This window comes from Crassostrea angulata, chromosome 5, assembly GCF_025612915.1.
Source record: "Crassostrea angulata isolate pt1a10 chromosome 5, ASM2561291v2, whole genome shotgun sequence".
NCBI lineage: Eukaryota > Metazoa > Mollusca > Bivalvia > Ostreida > Ostreidae > Magallana > Magallana angulata.
This window is the reverse complement of record NC_069115.1, coordinates 23,567,811-23,587,119: the sequence shown is the minus strand read 5'-3', so window position 1 is coordinate 23,587,119 and position 19,309 is coordinate 23,567,811. Positions and strand designations below refer to the sequence as shown.

The window sequence follows — 19,309 nt, the reverse complement described above, 5'->3', positions numbered from 1 at the left end:
ATTATAAATAAAACTTAATTTGGAAAGATTCAAAGCAATCAGATTTTTCAACATTAATTATGACATATGGTCATATAAAGTTGCTGCAATGATGAAATAATTATGCATGGGAGAACTGGTAATCTTACTAGTAATTTGAACATAAATGTGACATAGACTGCAATATCAAATTATCTTTAACACCACCTGTGCAGTATATTTAGGTAGCTGCAATAATGTAGCCCTCTCCCTAATTTTTTTTGTTTTTTTTGTTTTTTGTTTTGCCAGCTACTTAAGCATCAGATATCAAAAAATTGGAGAGGGCTACATTAGGGTGCCTGCTTTTTTTTTTGAGGGGGGGGGGGGGGCAAATAATTATAATGATTCATCTTCTATAGATGTACAGAAATATTTCTGCTGTTGTTCTTCAGAGTCGACACAATTTAAGATAGATACATTAGGTACATTGCCATCCTTTAATGTGACGTACATGAACACATTTTATACTAGAAATGCCATTAATGTAAGTGAGTACCTGCATAGTGCAGATCAAATTTACACAAATGAGTTCTTTACTGCATATTTCATGTACATGTATAAATGACCTCTATGTGTAAATTAACACGTTTTACAAGATATTTCTCTTACCATAACCTGGCGCTTTCACAATTAATCAACCAAGCAAGCCATATTGGGGGTAATTTCATGTAGCTATGCTAAAATTGCTCAAAATTCATACGTATACTCCTTTGATGAATATTTATTTTTTTTCAGTTTACTCTATAATCAGTAGTTTTATCTCAACTCAGCTCAGGGAAAAAAAATGCAAACGAAGATAGATCGACTGTTAAACATTCCCCAATAAAGGACTTACTAGGAATAACATTTTGAATCAAATCTTTCATATTAAATATCATATTAAAATTTACAATCTATCAGATTGCATTATAAATCAGATAATTTGTAGTTTAAATCTGTCATGTTCATATAATTTCTAACAGATATATAAATAAATGGAGATGAAAATTAGATCATTAAACAGCTCGATCTGAACTTTTTAAGTCTAGCTGATACAATACCCTGTATTTGGAAACAGTAATTAAGCATTATAAGAATTGAATAAAATTCATCTGGGAAGCAGAGCTGTCTTTTAATTATCACACACTACAACACATATGATGTAAATGAACTGCCACTCAAAGATTCAGAATTCCCAAGAGTCTACATGTATATATGTACATATCGGAAATGTATACGTATCGGAAACCCACAGTCAGTCTCGCTTCTTGGTAAGAGAAACGAGTCCGACCGTGGGTTTCCGACCATGACATGTATAAAGCTTATCGAGATCTTACAAAATCCACAATCAAAGAGAAGTTTAAATTGATTTTGATAATTGGTGTAGATTGAGGTCCAATATGTGAAAGTTTTTAGTTGATTTATTCACAGTAGATGTGCAGGCTTGATATCTATAGGAATCTTCAGACATCTAATAGTTTAATTGTTTTATGTTCCGCTTTAGCAAAACAAAATTGTCTAATAAAAATACATTGAAAGTAAATTTAAACCCTTGTCTTCCTGTTTCTCCCTTCATTTACTAAATTAAACTAAGATTGTAAATCTTGACATTTCACCACCTCTAATATTCAAAGGTAGTACCAATATAATTCATCAAAATAATGACAGTTACCTATATATATCAAAAAATATACTGCACTTGCTGCCACCGTCCAGAATCGTAATACAAAAATTATCATAATTCATTCTTACAACCTCACTTTTTAGTGCTTCTGTAATGTATGTCTGAATTTGACTTTGAGGTTTTTAGCCTGACCTTTGACAGCTGTGAATTTATCCACTTGGTAAATGACCTTTTCTGGATGTCTTCCCTTTCATCTACAATAAAAATAAAAGTGATTTATGAACCACACCAAGAAACAAATTAATCTTGCATCTCTGTTTTCATCTCTCCTTTCTTATACTTATAGTACTGCTTAGGCCATATTTTGTTTACATCACAGCCCCTGATAATATTTATGGGCATCCTCTAAGGTTTCTTTTATCATTTTTAAATTTGTCAACAAATCAGATAATGACACCTGACTTTCTTTATCCTGTAACAATCAATGAACATTAAAAATACAGGTGCAAAATGTATTGATAATTTTTAGACTGACTTATCTTTAATTGTACGTATTCTAAAAAGAAAGTTGCAGAGTTTTATCTTTCATCAATAAATTGAAATAAAATAATTAACTATAAGATTTTCATCTAATTAAAGTAAAAATTAGAATTACATGCATATCAGTCATATATTTCAGTTCAATAGAATTAATTTTCAGTCCCTGAGCACTTGATATATTTCAAATTTAATTATGATAATATCCATGTGTTTTACCTTGCATTAATTGCATATCTTAAATTCTCTTTTATAAAAAAACATCGGTTTTTTTAACAAATCTTTTTATTTCTATAAAAATATCTAAATAAGGACAATGCTGAGAAATATGATAAGAACATTACCTGCATGGGGCTTTGAGTTACATTCAGAAAAGGAAAATATGAAATTGATATTAAAAGTTTCTTATCAGTAAATAGCATCAAAATATGAATTTCACATTCTTTTCAAACACAAAACATTATTGGATGGTATCTCTTTCACATATTTTATTTACACAACAACACCCACCTTTCCCTTATAAACAGTTTCTGAACTTAAGGAGGTTAGGCTCTGGGTGGTCAACAAACAATTAAACCATCAGATCTACATTAAATTTTTAGAAACAATGTCTTAAATCAAGCTATAAAACTTCTTTTGTAAAGAAAAGTTCCATATATATAAGCTTTGAATTTGAGTATTTTCTTAATATATTTTATATAGAGCTCTTCTTTTGAAGGACATCAAATATACCAGCAGGTAGTCCAAAAATTGCCACAGCTTTCAATCCCTCTTAATTATACCATACAGTACCATATTCAAATAAAGTCCTCAGGTTTAATAGCTTTAAAATAATTAATACCTAGTTCTTTTGGTACTGTATACTCTATTTACAAATAAAATCATGCATATACATTATCAAAAAATCATCTTCGCTAGACAGGGAGGGGTTTCTGATCCACATGCACTAGCTGCTTCGGGATCGGTGGGGATGGGAAACCCTTGGCTAGCGAAAATGTCAAAAAATTACATGTAAAAGGTATAAATTATCTTAAGCTACCATTCTTATGTAATAATAATAGTAGTTTAATGCCTCTAAGTAAGTTTTTATTTCAAATATACATATAAAATTATCATAATAGTGAAAAATGTCAAGGTCATGCACACAAATTTCTCCGCCCATAATAAATCTATCGTTGTATGCATCTTAAGGTATAAATGTCGAAAAAACTAACTAAATAATACTCTTATAGGTCAAGTATCCAGATTAAATGGGTGCTGTATTTGAATTTCTTAAATGACAAATACCTCCATCAGACACCTTTATATACATGTAAATAACACATAGCTCGGATACCTGGAAAGTTTGACACAATTAAAATCTGGGACAACTACATACGCATAAGTGAAATAAAGTTTTAACGCATCATTATAAGCATCTGTTTCATATTTTGGGGATTGATGCATGGCATATTCTTACAAAATGTTTTAAAAAAGAAGCAAAATCTGTTCATTTGTTTGGAAAGTCACTTTCCAATTTCAATATTGTTTTTAATAAGACAAATCAATGTATTGGTGATGAAGATTGAGGTTTCTTAATTTAGGTGCACGGTGCCTCTTTGCTCTATGAGGGACCTAGCTGGCTAGCTCCTCATTGGTTGAACTAGTGGTCTGACAGCAACAACAATTGAGGTTAAATATCAGAAGCCTGAATCAAATGACAGCACTTAGCTGTTGCAACATGAGAGAATATATAAAATCATATGATGCAAGTAATATCAAAAGTAAATAAATTTGTCTGTTTTAAGTGCATTCATATTAAATGCAGTTTTCAACACACCATAAAATATTCCTTGTCAATTGGGAATGCAGGTAACTTTTAAAGCTTGAAAAACATGAATGAAAAAATAACCCAATATCCTTTTGGAAAGATGATATCATAATGATAGACTAGCCCTAAGGAACTGCATTTAAAAGTTAAAAGTTTAGCATTTAACTGTCAAATTCACCTTCTCAGCATGCTCATTAGAATTTCCATACAGCACAATCTGACTGGGATATCACCAAGTCTTAAAAGCACTATGGGAGCTTTATAAATTCACCTCAATCAACTTCAAAAAATGTTGTGAGAACTTCCCTTATAAAAAAAAAAAAACCGCATCTCATTAACAAACTTCCAACTAAAAAATTGACACCCTCATGAAAATCTAATCTTTAAAAGCAGACACCAAATGGAGAGAAGCTAAATTATAGCAATGTGACGACGTTTTATTGATCTATAATCAGTCTTGTATCATCTGTGTTAATTTGATGGCAAATTGCCTTCTGAAATGGGCTTAAAATGTTTTCATTCATAATTTGGTCTCTTTAGTGGTATACAGGAATGTTTTGTCATGGAATTTGAGCATTAAATGAAATCTAAATAATCTCAGGGCTGTGTCAACAACCGACTGCTAATCTTTGATACTGTTGTCTCCAGTTCAAATTATCTCTTTGTCAGAAAGGTTTTAAGTATTTGTGACAGTCTGCAGAAGTAGGCAATTGTGTGTGTGAGAGAGAGAGAGAGAGAGAGAGAGAGAGAGAGAGAGAGAGAGAGAGAGAGAGAGAGAGAGAGAGAGAGCTTAGAATTAACTATTTTAACACGATAAATTATGGTTTACTCTTCCTCTGAGTTTATTATATCAATTTTACAAACTCTTTTAGCATATTTTTTCCCATGAAATTGATATTACCGGTACTTGTGATTTGCTGATCACATTAAAAGCATAACTGGACATATAAACCTCATTTTTAAGGTGAAAGTTAAATATACATGTACTATGATAAGGGAACTAATTAGTTTCTGGTAATACAAAATTTGTACCAAAGTTTGCATGGCAGGTCCTCATCTAAAGTAATCTTAAAATTACCAAAACATCTTAGCATTCAGAAGAAAAAAATAAACATTATCATAAGATTACATGAAGACGTATTAATGTGATGATAAAGACGGTTTGATAGCTAGCTAGCTGCTCCTCAGAGTTCCATATCAGCCCCAAACCCATGAGTGCAAGTTTTTCTTTTTTAGGCCAAGTGAAATGTTTTCCGCAGTGAGTTTGATCCCACCAACATTGGCATGGATTGATAAGCCAGTCATTTTAATCAGATCAACTTCCAAATATTGAGTTTATACCCAACTAAAAAACCCCGAAAAGGTCAGGCCAGATTAAACAATACAGAGTCCTAATTTGGAAGGATATTGCAAGTCTAGTGTTAATCCAGGACCATTAATGTCATATAAGTTAAAATTAATTAGCGCTTCAAGTCAAACATTGGGTAAACTAGCGAGGAATAACTGAAACACACAGAACTCTTCAATAGCTCCTTTGAGTGGTATCACTGTGCATAACATTGGGTATATATGCAACAACAAACTTTTTTCTTGGTGTTTGGTCCAGATTTGACACAAAAGTTTTTCTATGTTTCATTTTTCCCTCTAGATATTTTGCCTTGCATGAAAAATTGTAAAGAAAAAAGTGCAAATATTATTTATAAACAGATAATGTGATGATGATGATGATGATGATGATGATGATGATGATGATGATGCAATTTTAAGAGAAAAAAATAAAATTAAAAAGTATTAAAATCAAAAGCTTTGAAAGAAAGATATATAGGAGTATTGTATATATAAATGCAAATAAAGCGGCAATAACACCAAATGCAGAAAAATATCCCAACAAAGTAAATGATTTTATTATTGTTGGATTCATATGCATACGAAAAGTACAATGAAATCGTCAGATTGATGGCTTAATTCAATTGAATTAACTAGTATGACCCCTTCATATCAGCATGTACCATTTATTAACTGAAGTACTGCAGTTCATACTTGGATGGTTGCATGGTAGTTGAACAAAAGCATTAAATTCAAGTACATTTGTTTTCTGCCAGTGAAGCTAATTAAACTTGAATTAATTATCAGGTACTTGTCTGGCCAGCAATCCCTACAACCTTCTGCACACAAAACTAAATTGAAAAGGAAGAAGATAAATCGCTCAATAATTAAAGTACCAATTGGCATTTAACTCAATTTCCAATACCCTGTACTTCTATCAATGGCTTCCAATCGATTGGTATTAATCAGAAATGTGTCCTATTTGTATCATTGATGTGTTTGTCCGGTATTCGGCCGAGATGATAGAGGGGAAAGTTGGTAGAGCAGCAGATATATGTATGTGTAAAGAGAGGGGGAAAACGAAATCCCCAATCTGGTGTGGATTTCATGTTCAAAGAGATCAATATTTGGCTCTCAGAGATTGTGTATAGAATTGAGAGGCCTATAAGTGGAGATATATGATAGCAAGACAGTCTCTCTCAGTATTGGTGAGACATGCTGTAAAAGTTCACTAAGGCTTAATTGATTTGCACTTTAAAGAAAATTTTGCTCATTTCAACGGCATTTCAAATATTCATGTGTTGTAGGTATAATCTATATTTAATATACATGTACTTTATTTTTACTGATAATGTTGTCATATTGTTTAAAAAATAAAAGTTGAATGACCATTTTTTGTTGTTGCATTTTGACCTTTTTATTACATTGACCTTGACCTTTTGTACAATGACCTTGAAATTTTAAAACACTTCCTATATAATGTAACATCAAAAGTATCATTGATCTCTGAACAGATTTAGGAACTAAACATGTCAAGAATCTATCATGGTTCCCTAGATTTGTACAGGTATCTTTATGGCATTATGGCAATGCACTGAACAGTAAAAATGATCGCGACCAGATTGGATTTTGCATTTATAACCGTATTTAATCTGCAATCGTGAAAAGCAGAACTTTCCTTTTTACTCTAATCCTTTGGTAAAGCCAAAAGGATTCAGCATATAGCCATAATTACATTTAAGTACACTTTAATCCTATCAGTCTCCGCTTCGTAAATCTCTTACTTTAAGTATGGCCATAAATTGCTTTTTTTACAATTTAACATCTTTGTATAAGACTTGATTGAGGAAAAGAGATATACATGTAATAAATATTTGCAGTCAATGAGTATAGTGTTTTGCATTTAAACTTGACATGCAAAATATATACATGTAGAGAGTCTGCATGGCTGGTATTCTGAATTTATATAGTCCGCTTGATTGTATACACTTTAAATTGCTTTTTTTTTAATTCAAAAATTTAGCTTGTCGATGCATGTGCACTGAATGCCTACATCAGACATTCAAGTTCATCAAGATAATTCTGCTGAAGTTGATGCATGCATTAACCTAAAGGTGAAACATGCCTTGTTATGAAATTTGCATTATTTACAGCAAGATTCTAATGTGCAACAAAATTTGAACTACATTTAACTAGCATTATACTGCATGCTTTAAACTTATGATTTAATTCACTGAGCTTCAATGCATCTTCATTGAGTTGTTTAATAATAAACTCCGAAAAAGAGTTTGAAAGACAGACAACCCCACCCACTGTGCGAGTGCCGATCACAACCATATTAATTTTGGAATAAGATTGCCTTTCACATTGCGCTAGATTCCATGCAAGTACTAGGAGCTAGAGGATTATGTCACCCATTACATAACAGTGTTGGCACTGAGCAATGACACCCAATCCTCCCAAGTCGAGGGGCTCAATATCACAGAGAGAGAGAGACTTTTGAAGTCTGTTTATTTGCCCTGCCAGGTATTGAGCTTCCTTCTTCATATTTACACGACTTATTATCATTTGACCAAACCTGAAATCGTCTGCGTTCTTCAAAAGCCGAAAGGAAATATTGGACGGGCACTTTGTAACACTGGTCAAACAAGGCTAAATTAGCACCCCACCGCGGAGCCAGGACAAACAGAGAGAAATCATTATCAATCCATAAAAGGGTTTGGCGTACTTGTTTTTGGGAAGCAATAAAATAACACTGGCTGACTTTGGATACAAATATATATACATGTTTATATACAACTTCATAAGGTCCCTCACTTTGTTCTTATCTGAAATTCAGTCATAAACTATGTCATTTCATGACATCAAAGATATACACAGAAAAATTTGACTTTATTGACAATAAGTAGAAACCTACTAAAGAAGCATTGAATTACACAAGAAATCTGAAACAAAATTAAGGACCTGCATTAATTTTAATTTTAAAACCATGCAATCTCCTATGCTACAGGTGTTCTTCTTTTCATTTCTGAGATGCCATCAAGAAAACAAGTTTCAAATTTGTCATTTTTCATCAACTTTGCTGTGAAGTTTCGGGAGTTTAATCAATATCCTCTTTGCCCATCTCAGGCATTCTCACTTCATTGACAGGCCAGCTGCACATTTAGTCCCCTAGCTAGACTATTCTAAATATCTCACAAAGGATTCTAACACATTTGGTCAAAGCAATGGGATGTTACACACAATATAATATTACAAATCCATCTTCAATGCCCAATACAGTGAACAAAATTCAATTACATCTGCCTAAAATACAGCAAACTGAAATACAAGAGTTATTGCTTGGCATTGCTTCATTTTTAAATTATGACTTTAAATTAGATAATGCATGTAATTTAACACAAATGCTGGTACTAACAGAACAATTGAACAAATACATTTCAAGTTCCAGATACCGGTATGTTTATTCTTAACATTTTCACAGATACATGCATTTGATAAAATGTAACCAAAAATTAACATCTTCATTTCTTGATTTGTGGTGCCAAGAAAATAATGTATCTTGTATGCAACTTCATTTTATTTACAGTGCAGTGATATTTATCATCCATTTTTTGTATATAGAATCTCTAAGCTTGATGGACAGAATGAAAATTAAAGTTCCTAATAACGAAGTTGAAAAAGAATCACGACCATTGAGACTTAACTTATTAGACGAGAATTAGGGGGAGATTAAGCCAGCACTGTACAGGGGGGCATTAGGTCTTCTGTGCCTGGTTAGCAAGTTCCTACACATTTACCTCCAAAAAAAAAAAATTCATGATTAAGGAGTTTTATAAAAAATGCATGTCAGACTGCACATTTCTGGCATGAAATGCCCAGTATTACTGAGGAGACCATGAGTTATCTGAAAATGGGTAGTGTTTGGGAGTGTTTTCCAAAGGTTTCACCCATTGGTGTCTGTTGTGAATCCTGTTACATTGTAAAATAATGGAAGAACCAGTGGTTTTGACCTCAGGTGTGTTTCCGGATAAAGAGAGTGGATTCAGTGCTGGATTTTCAGGCCAAATACATTTTCCAAAGGCGCCATCCAACGTTATCCAGCACCCTGGTAGTCCACTGACATTTCAGGCAAGTCTGAGACCAATATTTTCTGAAGGGTACAATACCGGTAGTATGTATTCACCAGTGACTATCGATAGGTCGCTCCGAAACCTCAAGGGAAACCTTGAAGACAGCGAGAACAGGTGCTGTGTCTTAAAGTATAAGCTCAAAGAGGCTCAGAGCACATTGGACTTGCAGAGTGACAGACTGTACAAAATAGAACATTCGGCTCGAGAAAACTCGCTACTCGTGAACGACTTGAAACAGCGAGAGAATGAGTACAGGAAGAGAATAGATTCCCTACAGCTGACTGAGCAAGAGAAAGACAAACTCAAGGAAGAAAACATGAAAATCCGACAAGAAATGCAAGATCGTGTCAACAAACTTGATCTTGCTTTACGCACAGCACAAGTACAGAATCAAGTTGCTGAAAACGATAATCAGAAACGCGTGCTCTTGCTGGAGCAATCTTCGCAAGCCTTGAGTATGCTAGAAATGGAAAACAACAGTCTAAAACAGGACCTCGGTGATATGCAAAAAGATTTGTCTATTGCAAAAGAGTCAGTTGATCTTGCAAATTCTAAAATTGAACCAATTGATGAAGAAAACAAAGAATTAAGAAAACTGAACTCTCAAATTAGAGAGGAAAATGAAGAACTATCTAGAAAGATAACAGAACTATCAGGGCAGCTACTTGAACTTCGAAGGGTAACCCAATCTATGAAGAAAGAAAATGAAAAACTAGCCACTGCTTGGAAATCAGCATCAGAAGAAAAACACAGACAAAAAAAGCAGATGGAAAAATTAGAAGAAAAGAAGGCAGCCCTGAAATCAAAAGCTTTAACAGCTTCATCTGAGAAAGACAGACTGTTTCATGACAAGATGGATCTCAACAATAAATACCAGCAACTTCTGATTGACAAAGAGGCTCTGACCCAAATAAAAATTGCTCAAACTGATCAACTCAATGAGCAACAATCAGACATTGCAAAACTTAAAATGGTTCTTAAAGAAAGTGATGATGAAAGGCGGAAACGTCAAGCAGAGGTTGCTGAGCTTAAAGGGATAAATGACAATCTCACCATTGAACTGTCATCTGTTAAAAAATTCAATGAAAAATCTTTAGAGAGAACAAGTACATTGGAAAATGAGGTGTCAGAATTTGAAAAAAAGTGTGATATGGGTAAAAGAGAATGTATGAAGCTGCAAGATGAAGTAGACAAACTAAGCAGACAACTCCAAAATGCTGAGCACTATTCCAATATGGTGGCTGAAACCAAGAGTCGAAACCTTCAGAGAGAAAACCAAGAAATGAAGGAATTAGTTCTGAAATTACAAAGTGAAATTCGCAGTTATAAGGATGAGAACTGTCTTCTCGTCAGTAAAATTGATGACCTTTCCGTAAAACTCAGCAATGCTGATGCAGATCTAAGTCACGCTGCTCTCCTCAGCCATGAAGATTTGGAAAACTTGAAGAATTCATGTGAACGCATGACATCCATGATAAGCCAAAAGGACTCAGAGATTCAAGTTCTATCGGACAAATGTTTAGAACTGGAGCAGCTTGCATCGAAACATCAGTCGGAAAACCGTGATCTGAAAAAAGATAACGGAGCCCTGATTGAACACTATGATGATATGAAAAGACTGAAAGATGAACACAAGAGGTTGATACAAGCAAACACTGAGAATGAACAAGTCATCAAACTGCTTGAAACTCAGAATGAAGTTCTAAGACAAAGCTCAGAATCCCAGTTAGCCAAACTTCATGATGTAGAACTTTTGGTTATCAGAGCTGAGCAGCTCCATCATGATAATGGGCACCTGACAGAAAGAGTGGCAGAATTGGAAAATATTCGTGATAATCTGGTGACTCAAAAGGAAGAGCTTCTTGCTAACACAGAACTCATCTACAAAAATCCTCAAATTGAAGAGCTGAAGACCCGGGTGGATGAACTTCAGCAGGTGAATAAGCAGTTACGGGATATGAATGATTCGGTCAATGAAAAGTATGAGGCTCTAGAACATATCAATGTGGAGCTAAAGGAAGCTGTAGGTGGGGATGGAACTGTTGTGCCAAAAACAGAACTATTCAAAGTGCAGGAGGAGAGATGTCGTCTGGAGGATGATATCATCCAGATACAGCACAAATGCGAAGAGCTAAGGCAAGAACACGAACAATACCTAAGGCAGTATGGACCTGAAGGGGAGGATACAGTCAAATGGCAGCAAAAAGTGAGAACTCTTGAAAGAGAAAAAGAGGGACTAGAAAAACAGGTGGCCCTCATCAATGGTCAACTCCTGTTGGTTGAAGGTAGCAAGAAAAGATTGGACGAAGTGGTGGAAGATCTGCAGCATGAGATAGTTCACCTCAGGAAAGAGCTGGAGGAGGCAGAAAAACAGGAAGCGAACCGAATATTTCAAGGAAGAGTGAGTGGTGACATGAGTGAGATCGAGGCCAAACTAGAGTGTCTTCGAAATGAGCTCAGCCAAAGCCAGAAAGACAAGATCAAGTTTGAACACCTGGTGCGAACCCTGAAAGAGGAACTGGAGGAAGAAAGAACCAAACAACCGGCTCAGATTACCGAGTCCCTTGATGATGTTGGCTCAGAGCTAACTTCCATGAGAGGAGAACTCCACAAACTAGTTGGCGAAATTGAAAGGAAAGAGCAGACGATCGCAACACTAGAAAACCAGCTTCGCCAATCCAAGGAAAAGATAGAAGACAAGGATAAGATAGTGAAAGATCTAAAATCAGTGCTGGATAAAAGTTCCTCAGCCACTCACAGTCTGGAGGAGAAATTCTCGAGACCTTCTCACAGTGATGATGTCAGAATGTCTGACCCAGTGACAAGATCCAAGAGTTTAAGAGAACGGGGCACGGGCGACAGACTTCAGACACTTCTAGCACGATACAAGGACTACAGTGATAACGGAAATCAGAACTCTTCAGAGCGTCGAATCAAACCCCTCTCCATCTCCGGAAACAGCACCAGAGGTGGGCTTGTGACACGTGATAAAAAATGACTTAATGGATTTGGATAAAATCATATTCAAATGGTCATGTGTTGGATTTTGTGATATAATGGAAATGTGTGAGTTTAAAAAAAAAAATAAATGTTTTTTACACCAGTGATGGGCTTGTGACACGTGATAAAAAATGACTTAAAGGATTTGGATAAAATCATATTCAAATGGTCATGTGTTGGATTTTGTGATAAAAGAAAATTGTTGTTTGAAGAAAAAAAAAATTGGCTTTCTGATCTCAAGTAAATCTGATGATGCACATCTACATAATTTCATTTCTTTCTCAGTTACCTCTTTCAAAAATGAATTTTAATTCTAAATCAAAGTTCAACATGCATCAACAATTTTTCAATGGCGTCAAGAGTTATTAAAAAAAGGAGCGCTGAACTTTTTAGTTTATAAAACGTCCACATTTCATGGATTGATTATCATGATTGTCTACTGTCTAGACAGTAGACAATTCCATTTTATTGATACTTGGAGTGTATCAAACAATAAAAAATACTATTATTAACTTAATAACTGATTGATAATTGCATTTTTTAATTTTAAAACAAGGACTTACACCTTCTGTAAAACTTTTTTTTGCCTTATTGAAACTTTTTTTTATAAAACACACTACTTTCATAGATGAAAGATCAAGTTGAGCAGTTCAGTTTGATGCTACTGTTCAGTGATTATAGTAATTGGCCCCAAGAGCTTGTTGTAAACGCATTTTGATCTTTTAATTAAGTGGTTCCTTCAATCAAAGTCCACACCACCTTCAGAGAAAAACAATTTTTTTAAAGTACCGATAGTACGTATGAATGCAATTTTTTGTCAACATCAAAATAACATGGAGTGGGTGTATTGTTCAATTTCCCTTCAGTAATTAATACGACAATAATTGTATGCTTAAATATGTTTTTACTAGCGTAGACGTCTGCTACTTACATTTTGTAAACATTGAAGGAAAAGGACAATTCAGATATACTGTATACAGGGAAATATTCGCCCCTGTTATATTTTCACCCCTTTCGCCCTTGTTCTCAGCAAGCAAATTTAAGACTCGGCAAACTCCAATGAATCAAATTAATTTTCTTAAAACACAACTATATCTGGGCAAATTCAACGATGGGGCAAAGCTATTATAAGCAAGTGAAGAAGGGTGAAAGTAACACAGGGGCGAAAGTAGCCCTGTACAGTTTATTGTACTGGACTACCACCCACTACCATAGTTTTTCAACCAGTTCAATCCTAATACCACACAGACACCTAAAACTTCTTGATAACAAGCCCACACTATTATATGTCTATACAAACACCCCCCCCCCCCCCTTTTCTTTCTTGTTTACGGTCATCACAGTTAAGTATTACATAAGTATAAGAGAATATCAAAAGGTAGTCTCTTTATCAGAGATGATCGGTGTCTTTCTATCGGGGGCAATTTGTAAGTCTACAATGTGACTCTCCCAACTTGATAACAATCTGTCGGGGGTAAATTGGCTCAATAAGTTTCTTGTCAGACTGGCCGCTTGAAGTGTCAATATTACTAGAAATTTATAGCAGTACTTGCCGTTTTATCATTATCTACTGTCATTTCATTACTAGGTTGACAGGAGCCCTTAAACTTCTAAAACCTCATACAAAACCAAATTTTAATATAGAGCAATGGAATTCCTTTGCAAAGTCTTGACCATATTTTCCATTACAAAATATACTCATAATTTTACTCATGATCAAGCCTTGTCTACTCTATAGGTATAAATTAAAGGAAGACTATAAAAAATGTACATGTATAATCAACTACAACCTTAATCCAAAAATATCTAACCCTCCTTAAACTACTCTCACACTATGCCACTACCCTAACACACCCCCAACCCCCAGGCCCCAATAAAAAATTCTAAACATAAAAACCAGTACTTTGTCAAAAATACAGCTGTTGTATAATGAAAAATCTACCTCAATATGACGTTAAATTTTCAAATTTTAAAAAAGAAATGCATTATCTTTATACAGCTTAGAGAGGTGCCAGACCTTCTAGTGCAGGAGATACCAGGTATTAAATACAAGACTTGATAGTAATAGTGACACACATTTCTACTGGCATTGTATGACCAAGACTTCAATGTTTACATGCTTTTCAGACGACGCTCGAAAAATCCACAAAACAGGAGGAAGAAATTTGAATGCAGTAGTGTTCGTTTTCTATATAACTTTTTTTTTTTCCTTTTTTAAACATTTAAGAACCTACGTGCTAAAATATTGATAATATTTTATCTCTGGGTCTCCAATTGTGCAAGATTTTAATACTCGAAAAGAACCTTTTGAAAATGTGTGCTGGAAATACCGTGCGAATGAACTTTTTTTTGGGGGGGGGGGGGGGCTTTTATAAATCCCATCATTTTGAAAGGACTATATTTTTTAGTTATTGAGCAGTTCACTCAACAGCTGCTGCAGAGAATAAACTTCTGATCATGAATTTTTCATAAAGTTTTAAATAAATTTGTCATTTAGTGTTTTAATTCAGTAATTATGACACTGACAGAGCTAGAAAAATTTTCCTATAGAACTTACCTTTGAATCTTAAATATTTCAGTGTGGTAGCATTGGTAGCTGCAAAATTTCCTTCCATTGTGAATACAGACACAATTATTGTAAATCCCTAATCAAATAACTCCCTCTTGCTGACAAAATTTACGAACCATTACAGGCAGGAAAACAACACTTCAAGTGATTTTTGATCATCAGAGTCAAATTTTAAAAAAAAAATCCACAGTCTCAGAATTTAACACTTAACATGTTGTATCACAAACTTTCCTCATCACAAAATACATTTTGAATTAACTTCTCTCCAGACTAATTTTTTTTTTCATCGAATGCTAATAATCCTGAGAATTCTTATTAACACTTTCTTTCCCCCTTTTTACTCAATTTAAAGGTCATTCTTTATAAAAACAGGAAACTCTCTCCACGCATTCTGTACTGTTGTATCAATACTAATGCCGTGGACCTCCTTTCACTGAATGACTACAAAAAGTAAACAATACGTCCCACACAAATAAAGCTACTCTCAGAAAGAGAGGGAACTTTAAATGCACAGCCTATATCTCTGAACGGACTTTCTATAGCAGACCAATGTTGAACAAAATCATGAAAAGAATCAGTGGGTCATTAGTCTGACATGACAGTCTTTGTCCAGAGTTTATGCGGCCAAAAAGGTAACTGGTAAATTTTGGAATCCCAATATGAGGATGATCCAAAATTCTCCTAGAGTCCAAAAATTTGAAGCACACCTTTCATGGTATCATGGCTACCGAGAATACATGTATATCCATACTACACCTCCCTTGGCTGGGAGATAATAGGTGTGAGATATCAAAGGAAAATCGTCCACACAGTATCACAAATAGCCCATAATCCCTGATCAAACACTGAACGGGGACATCTGTTGGAAGCAAATTGAAGCAACAACTTTGAATTCATCCAAAGACTTGCTAAATCTCTATGGATCTTGAAGGACACAGAAATAAAATCCCCCCTTACAAGGTTATAGCATTACAATAAAAAGATTCGACCCGGGTTCTCATCAGATTTTGTGAGTAAATTGATCCAAGAATGTCACACGCGCCTCATTTTGAACAATAATGAAAAACTAGCTCTATGTTGTCTGTGCCCTATAATATGATCACACAAATTTAGGGACCATCTCCACAGTTTTCTAATCTTGATAACTCTTTCTCTCTTCTATCTTTCAATGAGATATTGATCAATGCATGACAATCGAGGGTATCAACCAGCGTACAATTTTCATCAATTCCCCGCAAAATTTATAGAATCATTTTCAGTGAAATTTACACAGCTGTTTCTCCATGAAATAAAAATGAATGGGAAAAGTCAATTGTACACAATAGCAGCTGCTCTTTCTTTCATGACCAGAGATGAAAAAACCCAAAAGCTCATATAGCTTCCATTTAGAGATAAATTGTTTTCAGATTGATTTTTCCCCCCAATTTAGCTTCTTATACGGTCCCTCTGGACAAGAAAAGTTCAAGAAGTCAAGATTTTTACAATGAATGATTATAACATCCCATAAAAAGAATGCACATTTAGGACCATAACTTTTCTCAAACAAAGCAGCAATGCATGGGGGACAACTTTATAACAGTATAAATATGAAACTAGACGCCAGGATAAACATTTTGACACATTACATGTACATGTAAATGACTATGATGGCCAACCTAGTAATGATGTCTGATACATTTATCTCTTTTAAAGATGCAATCAAAATTGAAATCAAAGAAAAAAAAGTCATATTAAAGAATAAAAGAGAATCAACCTCTTATATTTTACAACCACTAGCTCAAGGATGTGACAAATTAAAAATTAGGTCGTGAATGTTTTTCCAAATTTCTCAGTTAAAAACAAAAGTATTCCATAACCTTGAATAAACATAGTACGTACTTTTATCTGCATGAAATTATTTTTATCTTACAAGGCTTTTTTCTCATATCCTTTTATTGAATTATGGATAGTTGGAAATGCTGTAAAAAGGAAGAAGATGGAATGGGGGGGGGGGGGGGGGTTATAGCAAAATATCGGTTGCGAGTCTTCATTTACACAACAAAGAAAAATCTTCCTTAAAGGACAGAGTTATCTGTTGGGTTAGAATGCGTAAAAAAAAATCTTTAAAAAATTTCCATACCATACATGCATTTTCATACTCATTTGCATATTTTTTTATGGCAAAGCAAATAAAGTTGTTTTACTCCTGTAATTCAAGGTTGAATGAGATGTTTTTTTTTTTCTTGTTTTTTCCTGTTCATATGATGAATACATTTATACTCGAGTGATTATCAAAGCTCTCCATACTCCGTATCAGAGCAAGCACTGATCTGTGACATGAAAGCATTATACTCATAATACAAGAAACATGAACAAATGTATCTCATTTAATTAACTATAGGACAAGGCTTATTGCGATGGTGAAGGTCAAAATCAAGGGGGCTTTAGGAGTAGGGATTTGGGGAAGGGAGGGGTTAGAGAAAAGGGGAATAGAGTTGGGTGGGGGGGGTTAGGAAGGGGAGGGGTGGAAGAAGGTGAGAGACAATGTTTGAAGCTTCAAGTTAGATGTTACATGACTAGTGTATATACAAGATAAGTGCTTCATTATTGGTGACATTGAGGTCAAGGTTAATGATAAATGTTATGGTAGAAGTCACGGTTATTTGTCAAATTTGAGGAAAAACTTACAATAAGGAATAAAGAATTTACTAAAGTACTAGATTGCGTTGCCACATACTGGAGTATCCACTCGTAGTACATTCTTATAAAGTATTAGGAAGGCAGATTACATAGCATATGACTTTGCACTTCATTCTTCAGTCTATGCACTAGCCATTATTTTCACTCTTTGCATTACAATTGCTATGCATGACCCCTTTACTAAATGCATGACTATATACTGGAATGGACCAAATAAACCATAGCTCAATGGAATTAAGATATCACTTCACCGGAAAGGTATATATATGATTCCAAGCTTTTCCTATTCATTTTATCAATGAAATAGTTTCACGGGAATCAGGTGCGTAAATGAGCAATTTCAAATTTTATGATGACATTTTCCTTTTTTTTTCGTACATTTATGGAAGAAAAATTGCTTAATCATAAGTGCTTGGCTATCTTACAATTGTGATGACACGAGACCTAGCGAGCGGATTAAGGCTGTAGGCTACAAACCTTGGTGTTCTTTCATGCGCTGTTTGACATCATCTGTGTTCCCCGCTGCCAGCTGACTAGCCATGGTTGTTGAACTAATCCATCCAGAAATAAAAAAAACACTCTCTAAAATTTCATTCCTGAAATGGAAAAAAAATTATATGATGTGTCTCTTGTGCAAATAAAATATTTAAAGGATAAGGAGACAGAGTAAAAATGTAAAAAATAAGGTGGGTGGGGCGGTGACAAACCATACTGTGTTTGTGTGTGTGTGTGTGTGAGAAATAGAGAGAGAGAGAGAGAGAGAGAGAGAGAGAGAGAGAGATGTGCTGCTCATCTATCACACAGTGGTCATATTTTACTGACAAATAGAAGTATTCACTACAATTATTAATAAATCAATTTAACTTAAATAGTAAAATATTTCTTATGTGAATTAATGTATGTGTTTCTGGTAAAAAGCTTTCCCCAGACCCAGTTAAATGACAGCAGGGAGACTTTCAAAAGTAGATTTTGGGGGTAGAAAAATTATTCTTCGGTGCATATTAGATGAACAACAACAAATTGTAATAAGTTGTTAATCTAATCGGCGATCGTTTGATAGGCCCAATCCAATTTATTCATTTGTAAGATTGTGAGGAATAAATATTACAAAGGTCATTTAAATATTGACCTTAGATCCTCTACACTGTCTTCAATATCTTGTCACACACTATACGGCGTGTTTATTTAGCGGGCCGTGAAATAACAAGCGTATATAACGAGTATCGTTATTTCAAGAAGTTTTTTTTTTTATTCTATACCTTTGCTTTACCCTAGCTACTTAATGATAGGCAAAACATCTGTGTGAAATCTTCGATGAAATACCTTCAAAATTGAACTTACAATGCTTACCTTGATGCAACAAAAACAATAGTCCCAAAAACACTTCAAAGTTGGTTTTGGTAAAAACCGGTCACATTAATATCTTGTACAACACATCTATAAAGATGTTTAGAGACCACCTCGTGGGGGCACAAGTTGTGTATGTTTATTTACTCCACAATAGGCACACACCTGGTTAAAGACTCATTCAGGAGAACAATACGACACCTTACAAGGTGATATATACAAAATGAACTTCCAAAAATGACAATCCAGCACAGGTGGTAATTGTCTAATTTCCGATTTCGCCGCTG

The 19,309-nt window shown here is 34.5% G+C and overlaps 2 protein-coding genes across 6 annotated transcripts in view; one reads left to right on the top strand and one right to left on the bottom strand.

Moving 5' to 3' along the window:
* Nucleotides 1-19,309, bottom strand: part of LOC128185983 (dystrophin-like) — a 124,450-nt gene extending 105,141 nt beyond the window's left edge. For 3 of the 5 annotated variants that reach the window (XM_052855703.1, XM_052855706.1, XM_052855707.1), the window contains exons 1-3: nucleotides 19,026-19,308; nucleotides 18,153-18,271; nucleotides 1,814-1,875 (exon numbers count right to left, since the gene is read on the bottom strand). In XM_052855703.1, the coding sequence (XP_052711663.1) occupies nucleotides 1,814-1,875; nucleotides 18,153-18,216 (126 nt within the window). In that variant the 5' untranslated portion in view covers nucleotides 18,217-18,271; nucleotides 19,026-19,308. Of the gene's footprint in view, nucleotides 1-1,813; nucleotides 1,876-14,984; nucleotides 15,955-18,152; nucleotides 18,272-19,025 lie in introns of those variants that run through there. The other 2 variants (XM_052855705.1, XM_052855704.1) reach the window with 2 other exon arrangements.
* On the top strand, nucleotides 9,032-12,534 carry LOC128185984 (myosin-J heavy chain-like). Its single transcript, XM_052855712.1, has one exon. The coding sequence runs from the start codon at nucleotides 9,285-9,287 to the stop codon at nucleotides 12,423-12,425; it is 3,141 nt and encodes a 1,046-aa protein (XP_052711672.1). The 5' UTR covers nucleotides 9,032-9,284; the 3' UTR covers nucleotides 12,426-12,534.

Excerpts from the sequence above, each read along its gene's own strand:
- LOC128185984 (XM_052855712.1), top strand. The coding sequence starts at position 9,285 with ATGGAAGAACCAGTGGTTTTGACCTCAGGTGTGTTTCCGGATAAAGAG.